This window comes from Astatotilapia calliptera, chromosome 11 (assembly GCF_900246225.1).
Source record: "Astatotilapia calliptera chromosome 11, fAstCal1.2, whole genome shotgun sequence".
Classification (NCBI taxonomy): Eukaryota; Metazoa; Chordata; class Actinopteri; order Cichliformes; family Cichlidae; genus Astatotilapia; species Astatotilapia calliptera.
Genome location: NC_039312.1, coordinates 33760017 through 33773040, shown reverse-complemented (window position 1 = coordinate 33773040; position 13024 = coordinate 33760017). Strand labels below are relative to the sequence as shown.

At 39.5% G+C, this 13024-nt stretch overlaps 1 protein-coding gene across 1 annotated transcript; it reads right to left on the bottom strand.

Annotated features, from left to right (window-relative positions):
- Nucleotides 1-13024, bottom strand: rab25b (RAB25, member RAS oncogene family b). Its single transcript, XM_026183869.1, has 6 exons — nt 12868-13024; nt 12674-12776; nt 4969-5164; nt 2709-2902; nt 1894-1974; nt 1-640 (listed from the first exon to the last, which is right to left on the bottom strand). The coding sequence occupies exons 2-6, from the start codon at nt 12708-12710 to the stop codon at nt 525-527; spliced, it is 624 nt and encodes a 207-aa protein (XP_026039654.1). The 5' UTR covers nt 12711-12776; nt 12868-13024; the 3' UTR covers nt 1-524.

Below are 13024 nucleotides of genomic sequence, written 5' to 3'. Positions count from 1 at the left end.
CACAGTGGGTAATTTGTCTCCATTTATTTCTTAACAGATATGTAATCAGTCTCATCATAGATAACCAGCTGGAGCACACGCTCAGCAGTGACAGCAACACTCACAATGAATACAAACATTTCCACCAATCAAGCTGCTGATTATAAGAAAAAACATTGAAACATGCGTCCTCATATTTTAGACATCATACACACTATGATGTGTTTTCAATTCCCTGAATGGATTATGAATAATCTGACAGGTAACACAATTTAGTTTCACCTTTGACCTTTGTTCAGTAGTGAAGAAGTAACTTAAAAGACTGCTGGTGGTTTCCAGCTCCATCTGTTCACATTTTCAACTGTCGTTTTAATGCATCTTACCACCATGCCGGCTCTACCACTCTTAAATCAGTCAATTCAAAGTTGCAGCATTCAAGCCAGAACCATTTATACTGGTGTCTGAGGTTGCCTCCAACAAATTCCAGCTTGGGGCAAAAGGAGGAGTTCCCCACCGTGACGCCCGAGTCCTGAAGGATGGTGGGGTCAGATGTTCTTGCAGCAGGACTTCTTCTCTGTGTCTTCTGCTTTAGGGCTGTTCAGGGTAACTGCACTCATGGGGCCTCGGACCACTTCCTTACTGCTTACCTTCTTGTGAATCTCTAATGGCATGAAATTGATATATATATGATGGCGCAGAAAGAATGAAAAAGTAGAAAAGTGGTTAACAAAATAAAACACAGTAATACCATGGTTCTGGGCCGCACAAAAGTATAGAAGGCTATGATTAGAAATTTACTAATAACTGGCACGTCCACCATGATTTTCTATGCTATGTAATAAGCAGCGCTCAAACCTTTCAAAAATGTGGCTCCACCACTGTGCTTGACAGTTGGTCGGAGGTGTTTGTGCTCATATATTGAGTTTGATTTGGGTCGTCTGTCCAAAGCACATTGATCCAGAAAATGTGTGGTTTGTCCAGATGCAAGAGAAGAGGCTTTCTTTTGATTACTATTCCAAACAAGACACACTTATTCACTCTTGTTCTAATTGTACTGTCATGAACTTTAACCTTTAACATGCTAACTGAGGCCTGTAGTCTCAGAGGTAGCTTTTGGTCCTTTGTGGTTTCTCTTAGCATTGCATGATCTGATCTTGGGGTGAATTTGATGAGACCTATCCTCCTGGGATATCTGGTAACTGCCTTGAATTATTTCCACTGCACAATGATGGACTTTAAATTGTTTGTAAACGGGTTTATAGCCCTTCTCAGGAGTTGCTTCTCCAAAATGTCTTTCCTCCATGGCAGCTGAATGCTCCAGGCCTGCGAGCCTTTTATACAGGTGCTCACACTCGCCGATGATCAGCTGATAGCTGACAGCTGAAGTGCATTTGAGTAGCAACAACCTCTTAATTCCTATAAAAGCAGTACGGGTTAAGTTTTGTCAGTTCTGCTTATATTTACACTTTTGTCGTATAATGCTATCATTGTTCTTCACTGGCTTTTGTTTACTGTGTCTCTTTTCTTCTAATTGGGATCATTTTCATCCTTTTTTTTATTGTATATTTAATGTATTCTTTTAGATTATTTAATCCCTTACCTTCCTGCTTTTCTTTTTCTTTATTAAATTTTTATTGTTACGTTTGTCTTCTGTAAAACATTTGCCTGTGAAAAGCATGATATAAATAGATATCACTGGATTTCCTGCTGTTTCTGGAACATATTCTATATTGGAAAGAGGAACTGACCACAGGAGTGGAAAAATTGGTAAGAGTAAGGGTAACAGATGCATAATTTATTGTAAATATTCACAAAATGTAGGAAAAGGAAAGGCAAGGAGAAATGGCATTCATTTATATCAGCAATATAAAAACACATGAAGCATGTGTAAACATAAATAAATATATATATTACCTGCTAAGACAGTGGTAAATGCTGCTTCTACATTTGTAGAATCCAAGGCTGAGGTTTCCAGGAAGAAAAGGCCTTTCTTCTCTGTATTAATAATGATACAAACATTCATGATTAAATTCACATCTGTGCTTATTTTATTTTTCACTTTTATCAAATTGTGTCTCTAGTTTTAACATTGGGGTGTTTGAAATGCGCTCTGTAATAACATTGCATACTCTAGCTTGAATCAAATAATAGGAAATTAGAGCCACAAAGAATGATTGAACAGGAATTTGACTTGATTTCATAGACACAGTAATAGTCTCCATAATTATCAGAAATTAAATTCTGCTGCAGTCCTGGATGTGAATAAAGCAAGCACAAAAGTGAAAACATAATCATTTTTCACAAAAGTTGATAACATTTCAAAAACATCAAAGATGTTTTGCTTTGGAAATGAAATGCAGGCGCAACATTTTTGAGTAACATTTCTTAGTCTTTATAATTCTCTGACATACGTCTTGGGGTTTGAAGCTGCATTTGAACATCATTATATGTTGGAAACATAGAATTTCACTCTGTATCAACATGTTCTTCTTTAAAATCTCAATCTCCTCTTCTTGCAAAAATCATATTTTTGCTTTTAGTTGTTGCTAAAAACAGGAAACATGCAGCTGACAGGTTCTGTGAAATCACAGAGATCCTTTCTGTACCTTTTCTCTCAAGTGAAATGCCGTTCTCAGTTTTGTTGGGGCAACACAAAAAATTCCCATTAACGGTAAATAGAACAGAACACATGCACTAATTTCTAGGTTTAGCACTTGTTGACTTTGTACCTGCAAAGTCTTTGGCCTCCTCATTAGGCACTGATCTCTCTGACTCCAGGTCAGTCTTGTTGCCTACCAGCATTACCACAATGTGGGGGTCAGCATGTTCATAAAGCTCCTTTAGCCAGCGCTCCACACTCTCGTAGGTGAGGTGTTTGGTGATGTCATAGACCAGCAGGGCTCCAACAGCACCTCTGTAATACCTGTTAGGATGAGGCAGCCTTTACAGTTGCACACAGAAATCTTTACGCTTGAACTAAGCAGCTAAATGACAGCGATAATTATGAAGTGATTTAAAAAAAAAAAATCAGATTAAAAATCATCAGAGTGACATCGTGTTCATAAGGAGGGAGTAGATGGACATATGTACTCAAGTGCTTATGGTATTAGCTTCAGCTGTCGCCAGTATGGAAGCATAATAGGCAGCTCCTGCCGCCGTCCATTGAAAAAAATTAATTAATGACTTCTGATTGCTCTGAAGTTACGAACCAGTCAATACTTCCCCGACAATCACAATTCTGCTCTCCTCTTCCAGCAGCATAATTAATTCCACTTTAATAGGTTTTAGCTGCTTGTTACAGCACAAATGGGAAATTCCATGGGAGTGAGAATTTGCATACTGGAATAAGTTGGCCAGTAATTACTCAAAAAGCCACGCTGTCAGAAAAGAGCTAATCCAGTGGTGTAGCATATCCTCAGATTTCCCCGTGTCTTAAAAATAAAACGGACATGGTTCTATTGTTTTAAAACCCGTTTCCACACTCTTAATCCTTCTAGTTTAATTAGGGAAGAAAAAAAATACTGAATCAGTTGGAAGAGAGAAGCACTGAGTGTTCAAAGGAACATCACTGTCCTAACAAGTGGATTTTAAATGTGCCAGTTGGAAAGAAAATGGAGACAAGAATGTGCTTGTGGTTTTTCAGGTAATGCGGGAGGTAACCGAGGATCAGCACCTGTCCTCGTGGCTGTTTTGGCTGATAACAGCACCGCCTTAAGATGTCGACATACAGGTTTGCTCAACAACTAAGCAGCAGGAAAACAGGCATGTGGACTGCAAAAGCATTGTGCGTGTCGGTTTGCAGGTGTGCATAAAAGTCACACATTTTTAAGATGCATTCTTAATGAAGAACACATATTAGTGACAAAAGAAGATTGCAATGTGAACCATTATTTTATACCCACCAGTTTAGATTAATAAACTTGATTTAAGACAAGAGTTGCACATACTGATTGTTGATTTTAACAAACACTGATTGCAGCAGAGTTTTCTGCATGTGCTAGCATTCAGATAGAATGGCAACCTGCCCTGACCTATGAAAACTGGAGTCTCTAGTTCCCCCTATCCCATATGGACTGATACAATGACCTAGATAAAATAGGGTCATGCAAGATGACATGACTAGGTTACAGCCTCCTAATGTGGACTTTGTAGGTCTATAAAATGGGACTGTTGTATGACAACACTGATGTTGACAGACACCTTGTGCATAATGGTGAGACTGTGGTGACAGCTGACAAGAAGGCATTATGTGACATCCTGGAAAAAGAATGTAATGATTTTTTTCTGGACTGTAGCGTTATTCATTAGTGAATTTAGCTGTTTCAGCCCAACTACGCTGGCCAAGTGGGAAGCAAACTGTCAATACAGATGATCTGAGGGAGTTGCCTTTGTGTCCTGTTAAGCACAGGATTTTTGTCACGCCTGCTCCTGCACAAGGACACAGTTGGTATGCGTAGTTGAGTAGAAAGAAAGTAGTTCCTACAGGAACCTGATCAAAATGACGTAAAGCAAACATGAAGCCAGGGGGTCGGAGTTGGCCTGGCACAGACTTCAATCCGGCACACTGGATGTTCATAAGTTGTGCAGATTTTCCTACTGATAAAGACTTCCCCTGTAGCCATTTAGGCTATGCCAAAGTAATTAAATATTAGAGAAACAATTAAAGAAAGTGGTTTTCACTATCTACTATAGAAATTTGTGATTTTTTTTACAACTCAACAGTTTAAAAAAGGACATTTTCTGTCAATTAACAAATGACAGAACATAACTTGTTCACAGTGAAGTTTTACTAACACGACATCTGCAGACTGGTTCTTGTTGACGTTGTATTTTGATAAGCAGGAATGAAAGTTCACATCCTGATTTGAACAATAACCCCTATTATGCATGTGCATTTTATAATTACAATATAATTACTGGGTAGTGAGCTACCATAACCTTCTGTAATTATTCTCATTTATTAGTGGGATATTAGTAGTATATACTCACGCAGATGTGATGGCCCGGTATCGCTCCAGCCCAGCAGTGTCCCAGATCTGAGCTTTGATGGTGAAGTTGTTGAGCAGCACTGTCCGTGTGCTGAACTCCACCCCAATGGTTGTGCGGCTGTCATGGTTAAATTCATTTTTGGTGAAGCGGGACAACAAATTGCTCTTTCCTACACCAGACTCTCCTATTAGAACCACTGCAGAGGACAGAGAGAAATTTTAATTAGACATTTCTTTTTTTGTTGAAAGCCTGCACTCAGCCATTGCAAAACTAACAAAGCCAATCCCCCGAGATCCACTTCATCCTTTACAACCATTTTTGTCTTATGCCTAGGTGTGTCTCCTGTAGTTGCTCCATAAATCCACAGTATTTGCTGTCTGACATTGGGCTAATTGCACAATCAGGAAATAACTTCATGGTGAAAGAGTTAATTATTTGAGCTAAAGCACGCAGAGGAAAGAATGCAGATAGAGGGCAAACAGAGTTAAACGCCTCTGCTTAGTTGTAGTTTGTGGGGTTTGAGTATATCTCAGTGTACACTGGACGAGAGGGTGGCTGTACAATCAGCTGCTTATTTGATTTATTAACAGCAGTAAATAAGTGTGACAGTTTATTTTTTCTTTCACAGTTTGGCTTTAGGCAGTGTTTTTATTTCTGAGTGAAGCTGTGCAGCACACAGATCCTAACCTTTTTCTGGGCCGTTCATTGTTCTTGGTGTGACTGATTAATATTTTTAAAATGTATTTTCTTTTAATGCGCTGCAGATTGTGTTTTTTTCTCCTTCATTTATAAATTCTGTGAAACACACGTTTCCCTCCTGGAAAACTGAAAGCCTTTGGGGTCTTTTTCTCTTTTCCACGAACAAGCCGTTGTTTTTGGAAATAAAACCATCTGCAAAGTTATTCCAAATCAGGTGGAACGAGTTCAACTGCTACTTCCTTTTTGCCAGAGCAACCTACCTACTGAGTAAACAGGAGAAGTAACACAGACACCCCCTGTGTACATGTCAGTGACTAATATTTGGGTTTCAGTTGTTAAGTAGCTGACTCAGAGAGAAAAAAGAGGCTTGGCTTAATTGACAAAGATAAAAAAGTATGACCACACAAAGAAAACAGAAAAAATGAGACCAGTGAATAACTGGATAAGATGAAGTTACATGTAACTGCTGTAGATTCAGTGAGCCAAGGTGTTATGACATCTTCAAGGCCATTAATTATGACATACTGTTTTTGATATTTGTTAACCCCATCTTGTTCCTAATCTCAGCTTCAGCTCATTATTAACGAGGAAATACAAGCCTGATGTCTATACTTCCTGCCCGGATGTGGCTCTAAAAAATGTAGTTTTTCTGTATCTTTATCTGTATTTATCTTTATCTAGATTAGTGTAAATAAATACTGAAGAGGCAAACAACTAGCCTGGCAATGTTGTCCCATAAAACTAAACCTACTCAGTGCATCAAATGTCATTTTGTAAAGAGTTTCTAAAGGTGTTTTAAGGGATAAATCAGTGAAATTTTAGATGTGGTAGTGAATAGATTTTTTGGATAGAGTCAGCTGGCAAGCAATTTCTATCCATGCACATTATAAAAAAACATCAATGCAAGAAGTTATTCAGTGGTTTAGTGAAACTTTTAAGTTTGAGGTGAGCTAAAAACCCTACCAATGACAGAGATGGTTTACCTGGGCAACCAGAGCCTGGACCGACCGCTATAGTGACCAGCCGTCCACAACAAAGAAATGCGTGATGTCGGGGTGTACACATGTCCAAGAATAAGAGGATTCTACAAAAGTATTATTTATTTATTACATAAATAACTAGTGAGTCTATGATGTCCCAGTGAATATTAAAGTAAAAGTTACATTTTAATAATGTTTTAAAATTACTGCGCAAATAAGTTCCATGGAGCTCTACACAGACAGCTGCTGAGTGGTAAGTCTGCCTTTGGAAACAGGGATGTGAAGTAAACTGGGACTGTTGTCCCAGGAGGGCCATACCAGTAAGCTTATACAAGTTCAATTTAATAAATTTGGGCAGAATTGAGTTCAGCTTAGTGGTGCAGCCCTCCACAGCAGTCCCAGGCTCTCATATGGCTCCTTGGAAACATTAATTCCCCACCCCCGTTCATCAGTCTAACTATTACAAACGTGAAGAGCTTATTTCTCCCTGCAACTGCATGGAAAATTTAAATCAAGAATTCTCAAATAGCAAAAGATAAATTTTTTTGTGTATCTGTGCAGTTACCGGGAAATCTAAAGTACTTAAAGATTTTTATCACGAGACTAAATTCAGTATTTGCCAGTTTAAACTCACATATGCTGAAAACTGTTATTTTTAGAGACAGACTCTCAGCAGGGTTGAAGATATTTAAAGTAAAGACGTGATCAGTTCTTCACCTTGATAGCAGTAAATTGTTGACTGCATGAACACGCTATTGGAGCTGTAGCAATGTTCCATTACCACGCTAAATGCTGAGAAAACAATCTCACCATAAGATCTAGTTCTTCGTAACTGTTCTTCATCATCAGGGTTGCCCATTAATGCAACGTGTTAATTTTCCACTTCCATCTGCTGAAAAAGCCGGTGTGATTTACAATGTCAGAGCAGTTACTAATTTAACTGTGGAGTGACACTTTTTTTTAACTTATCTTCTTTTCTAAGTCTTGCGAAGGAACTTTGAACCTTGTCTAACATGGCCAACAGCTTTCAAAAATGTGAAAAAGAACTCCAACAAAACCAAACAACAACTGAGCAAAACTCCATCTGCTGTTTTGGATTTATTGAAAGCTGCAGAAAAGCAAATAAATTCTGGGAGATTGTTTTCTCCACACTGCTGTTTCCTTGAATCAACATCAGTCAGGGTTTGAAAATAATTTGTTTTCCTTTTTTTTTTAACTCTCTGAGCCACAGGACATAAAAAGTGCTATTTTCCGCACCTTAACACCGGCTGAGTCCCATAAAATCTAAAAAGACAAATAAGTAAGCTGTGCCTATGTTTGACCTGAAGTCTGAGGTCCTGCTGAAGAATATTTTAGGTTATTGTTCACCAAGATAAGTGCGCTGCTTTTGCTCCCCCCTTTTCTCCTTGTCTACTGAGTAACTTCTAATCAAACAATGCCTCATGTTTCCATAGCAACACAGGACAAGCGGCCTTCGAGCATGTGGCCAGTCTGGTTTGATCCTCAGGAGGCCAAAAGCTTAAATTTTCACTTTCTTTGCTTTACTTTGCTGTCATGACCTTCAGGCCTGGAAATGTAGTTGGTGTAATGTACACAGTTCTGCTGCAGGTTGAAACTAAACACCTTAACGGGTGAATGTAGGGTTCACTTACAGCAGTGGGAGGAGCTTGTGGTCTGCTGGTCATCCCCCAGGAAACACTTCATTTGGGGAATTTTGCTGAAGTTTTATACACCAGTTAGGACCTTTTACATGTTTATGGTGGAAAGGCTTCTTTTTGTTTGTTTCTTTCTTTAAGAAAAATAAAAATCAGGCGTGAAGCTCTCTGGCATTCTGTACCATTGTCATGGTCCTGGGTCGTGCGACCCAGTGTTTTGTGTTTTAGCCTATTTTGATGTTTATTCTTTGTTTAGGGTCACTAAGGCAGTCCAGGCATTTGTACATATTACCCGTGTATTAAGTCTCCCTTGCCCTTCGTGTGTTTATGTCTGCGTGTCTTATATTGTCAAGTCCATGCTGTCGGTTATGTCATCTCCCCTGTACTACGTCTCCCCGGTTCATGTGTCTTGTCTAATCTCCATGTTTCCTGTTTTACTTTGAAAGTCTGTATTCACGGTCAGTGTATTCAGTTTCACTCCTTCTGTCCTGTCGTTAAGTTCATGTGTGTCAGCTGTGTTCCCATGTGTGGCCACTTCCCCTGATCATCCCTCATGTGTATTTAGTCTCTGTGTTTCATACAGTCTGTCTCGCGTCGTCTGTGTTACCACCTCCTGTGTTCTGTACCTCCAGCCATAGTCTTTCCTTAGTTTTGTCCAGTTTAGGTTTTCTGTTGAGTACTACACGTATGCTGCCCTCATTCTGTTTTTGTTCTTTTCATCAGCCATAATAAAAGGCTCATTTTGTTGGAATCCACTCCTGCATCCTCGTTTGTGTTCGCACCTGGGTCCACCACACACCTTTCCGCACGGTCTGCCTCCGCAGACCGTGACAGTACCATTGTCATGTAATTATTCTCAGCTTTTCTATTTAATATTGTCCCTCCCGAGTTAGCACACATGTGGGTATGATTAACTCTTTGGTCCCTGTGAGAGCTGAGGCTTCTGTCCGATATCAGTTTTATTTTGTTTGAGCAGCAGCCTGTTTCAATATGCACGTAGAGCCAAACCTGCTGTCATTTCTAAACACCTGGACTTTATAGCTCAAATACGATTTTGCAGGATTTGTGTCCATGCTCAAAACTCTCTGCAGTTGCAAATGCTTTGGATGATTTTTATAAATCATTTACATTTCAACTGGCTTTAAATCTAAGGAGGACAGGCAACATTATCTTAAGATTAGTCAGCAACCTAGCAAAAACACTTCTGAACAAAGAGAAAAAACTATTGCATAACTTACTCTACTAACTACATTTTCCACAAAAGGTTCAGTAATAGCGCTTCCACCACCACATTATTTATTATATTTTATTAAGATGCCATGGTACACACCCTACAATGTTTCCTGTAACCCAAATATCATGTATACAGTGCATGTAGTGTTTTTTTCTTGTATATTGTTTTATTTACTTTTGCACCTTTGTAATCATAATTCTTAATTTTACTGGGGGACAAATGTGTGCGTGTCACCTCAACCCTGCCTTCAGATCTACAGTTATACTTAACAATACCAAAACCACATTAAATGTTCATAATGGCATCCTACATGTTCATTTGAAAGAGTCAATATTAGTATGTACATAAGCCTGCTAATTAATTTTAATATCTAATTACCAATTCAATTTTATTTAAATTTATACAGCAAAGCATTTTAGGCAAAATGAAGAGACAGGAACACCAAATTTGGCGCTATATAAATAAAACTGAATTGAATTGAACACTAATACAATACCTCCTTTTCCAAAAATCTGCTCAAACTGATTTCACTGATTAGTTTCTTTGAGCTATCGTTGGATGGATTGAGGCCTGCACACATGCTGAAAAAGGCCTCTAGTTTTGGTTTGGTAGATTTGGTTTCCTGGGAAGTTTGTTAACGTTTATCAGCCAGAGAAACATCCCTTCACTGTCAAGATCAATACTGCAATAACGAGTGTCCATTAGAAGCAAAACTTCCAGGGAAAAATGATTTTTAAAACCTCATTTTGGTGAGAGCTCTTTTCAGAAACACAAAAACTTGGTGGTGATGTGCTGCTCTCGCTCCTCGTGCATGCAGTAATTTGTCCTACAGCAGGATGCATGATGGTTTACAGTGTCTGGATGGTGACCACTGGTTGCACACTACTTATTATGAGGCACAGTTAGATACTTTTAGTGCACTATTTAGGGTATAATGATACTTGGTGAATATCTGAAGATACACCCACGTTTGCTAACACCTTAGGCCAATTAACCAATTGACTAACATGTCTTTGGACTTTGGCAGAAATCTGGGGAACCTGGAAAAATCTCAATACAGACCAGCAGGTTCACACCCAGATCACTGATGCAGTCAGGCGGCAGCACAAACCACCGTGCTACCCCTTTGTAAGAGTTACTATGAGTCACATTTGCATCTCATTGCCTGTAGGCCTTTTTCACAACAGATTATTTGTCTTGTCAAAGCAGGAAAAGCACAGGTATGGATTTCACTACACCAACAATGACCCCAGCTTCATTAAGTGTTTCAGTAAACTGGTCCAGTGAGCCAGCATTCACAGTGCTGAGGCTCTCCTTAAGCAGAAGACAGGAGTCATTAATGTGATGAATTCACTTGTGGCTGCGTGCTGATAAATTAAAATGTTTGGTGTGAAAACACTGTGGAAGGAGTAGCCAACACACGCCTGCATGCTTTGGTTACAATAAAGCCCCCTTTGTCCTGTGAAGTGTTTAAAGATTAAAGTCTTTATCATACCGACAGAGTTTTTGTGGCAAAGCTGTGTCGTGATTTTTAAGATTCTTTTTCGGTTGTTCTGATTTTATCTGGGAATATGGACACAGAGCGTTAGGACATACACCACAATGCTCTATAATCCACAATAATACCATTTGCTGGGTGAGTCTGTGTGTGATCCCAGTGCCTTTGGAGGCAAATGTAGACCTGAGGTAGGGGGTCGGTGTGTGGACAATGAATAGTTGCTGTAGCATCTTAATAAATAAAAAGCCTGCTATTATGACTTGTCCTGCCTATTATACTGAAGTACAAGGTGAAGTATATTTTGCACTGTAGTGTTCTGCAGTCGCGTCCATCTGGCCACAAAAAGCGTGGGCGTCTGCAGGGCTTCGTGTTCACTAGCTGATTCGGACTCTCACATTCATGGAAGTGGAAACTCACACTAGCATGACAGTACGTTTCAGACTGGGTTTTTTTTTCTTTTTTTGGATATGATGTCACAGAGAGTGGGTTGCTCTTTCTGGCTGTGGATGCAGGAGACCCACTGTGCTGTTCCACCCTCCTCCGAGAGGGGAGACGTTCAGAAAAAAATGTATTAAAGCTAAAACTGAGGGGCTGATCCAAGGCCCAAGCATGACTCATGCAAAGCTACTTTAATTCCAAGAATAAAGATGAGCTCATTAAGAGAAATTCAGCACCTTAAGCAGCAGGATATTAGTTTTTCCATTAATTGGGAGTCTATGAAAGTAGATGGTATCAAAAGTTGGAATAAATGAAGTCAGTGTGTATGGAAATGACTTAAGCAAAAAAAAAGAGAAAAAGTTCTCTGCCCATAGCAACAGCCCCAACTTCCTGAATGTAAATTTTCAATGTAAATTTGAATCCACAGACTGTATATAAAAGATGGCTACAGGCATGGTGAGGTCACCCACTGGTTTTCCATTCTGCTTTTCCAAGCTTCTACATTAGCGCTTTGGTCTGGCTGTTAGTTGTCTTCATTATTATTAATATTATTATTATAGCCCCGGTTGTGTCCACTTGGTTGAAACGTGCTGGTCCTTAAATGCTACCATGTGGAAAAGCACGATAGAGCAAATACTTCCTCTGTTGTGCAGACTGAATTCTAAATAAAATTATTAAAATGTGCTATCAAAGCTAAAGCGGGTGATTTTTTTAATAACAGAAAATAATTTGTTTACAGTGAAGATTTACTAACGTGACATCTGCAGACTGGCTCTTGTTGACACTCTAGTTTGACAAGCAGGAATGAAAGTTCACATCCTGATTTAAACAATGGCCCCTATTATGCATGTCCGCCCACAGAAACAATATGCTGAAATGATGATATCACTACAGTACTGCTCGGCTTTGTTGTATTTCACCTGGAGCAAATATTTCAAACAGCTGACTGAGCTGCATCCAGAGACCTACTGTACGTGCACACTGTCGTGCATCACTGTGTACCGTTTATTACTGATCTGTGGCATTCTGTTGACACACAATCATGCATACTCCTCTGCTCTTGTTCCTGGAAACTGCCAAGTTAATCATAAACAAGGAAGTATAATTAGAGTCCAACTGGACATTACTGTGTGATACCTTTCTGACACTTTGGGAATATGCCTGGTGATTGACTAAAGCGTGCAGAAGGATATTTACTCACCCTTAAAGACAAAGTTGTAAGCCTCATCTGACCCCATGTTTTGTCCATTCAGTGTTGCCTCCTCCCAGTTTACAGCAGTCTGATCACAGGATGTAAGATGACACTGAGCAGAGACCAAAATCAGCTTGACTTCAGGGAAGAAACTGGCAGCAAAAAAGGTTTTAACACGAGTGGCAGTCAACAGCTTTCCTGACCTTCACATCCTTCCCCTCCCGTGTGAGTTAAGAGAAGGCTGACTTGTTTAAACAGGACATGTGGAGCGTATCCAGGTCGTTCTCCTGCAGCAGGCGGGGCCTGAGTCAGGAAAAGGCAGAGCAGCAGTGGAGGTGTGTCCAAATAATGGAGTCACTG

Coding starts and splice junctions, on each gene's coding strand:
- rab25b (XM_026183869.1), bottom strand. CDS start 12,710: ATGGGGTCAGATGAGGCTTACAACTTTGTCTTTAAGG. Junction 5,165..12,673: donor TTACAACTTTGTCTTTAAGG/GTGAGTAAATAT, acceptor TGTCCTCTGCAG/TGGTTCTAATAGGAGAGTCT. Junction 2,903..4,968: donor TACCGGGCCATCACATCTGC/GTGAGTATATAC, acceptor TCATCCTAACAG/GTATTACAGAGGTGCTGTTG.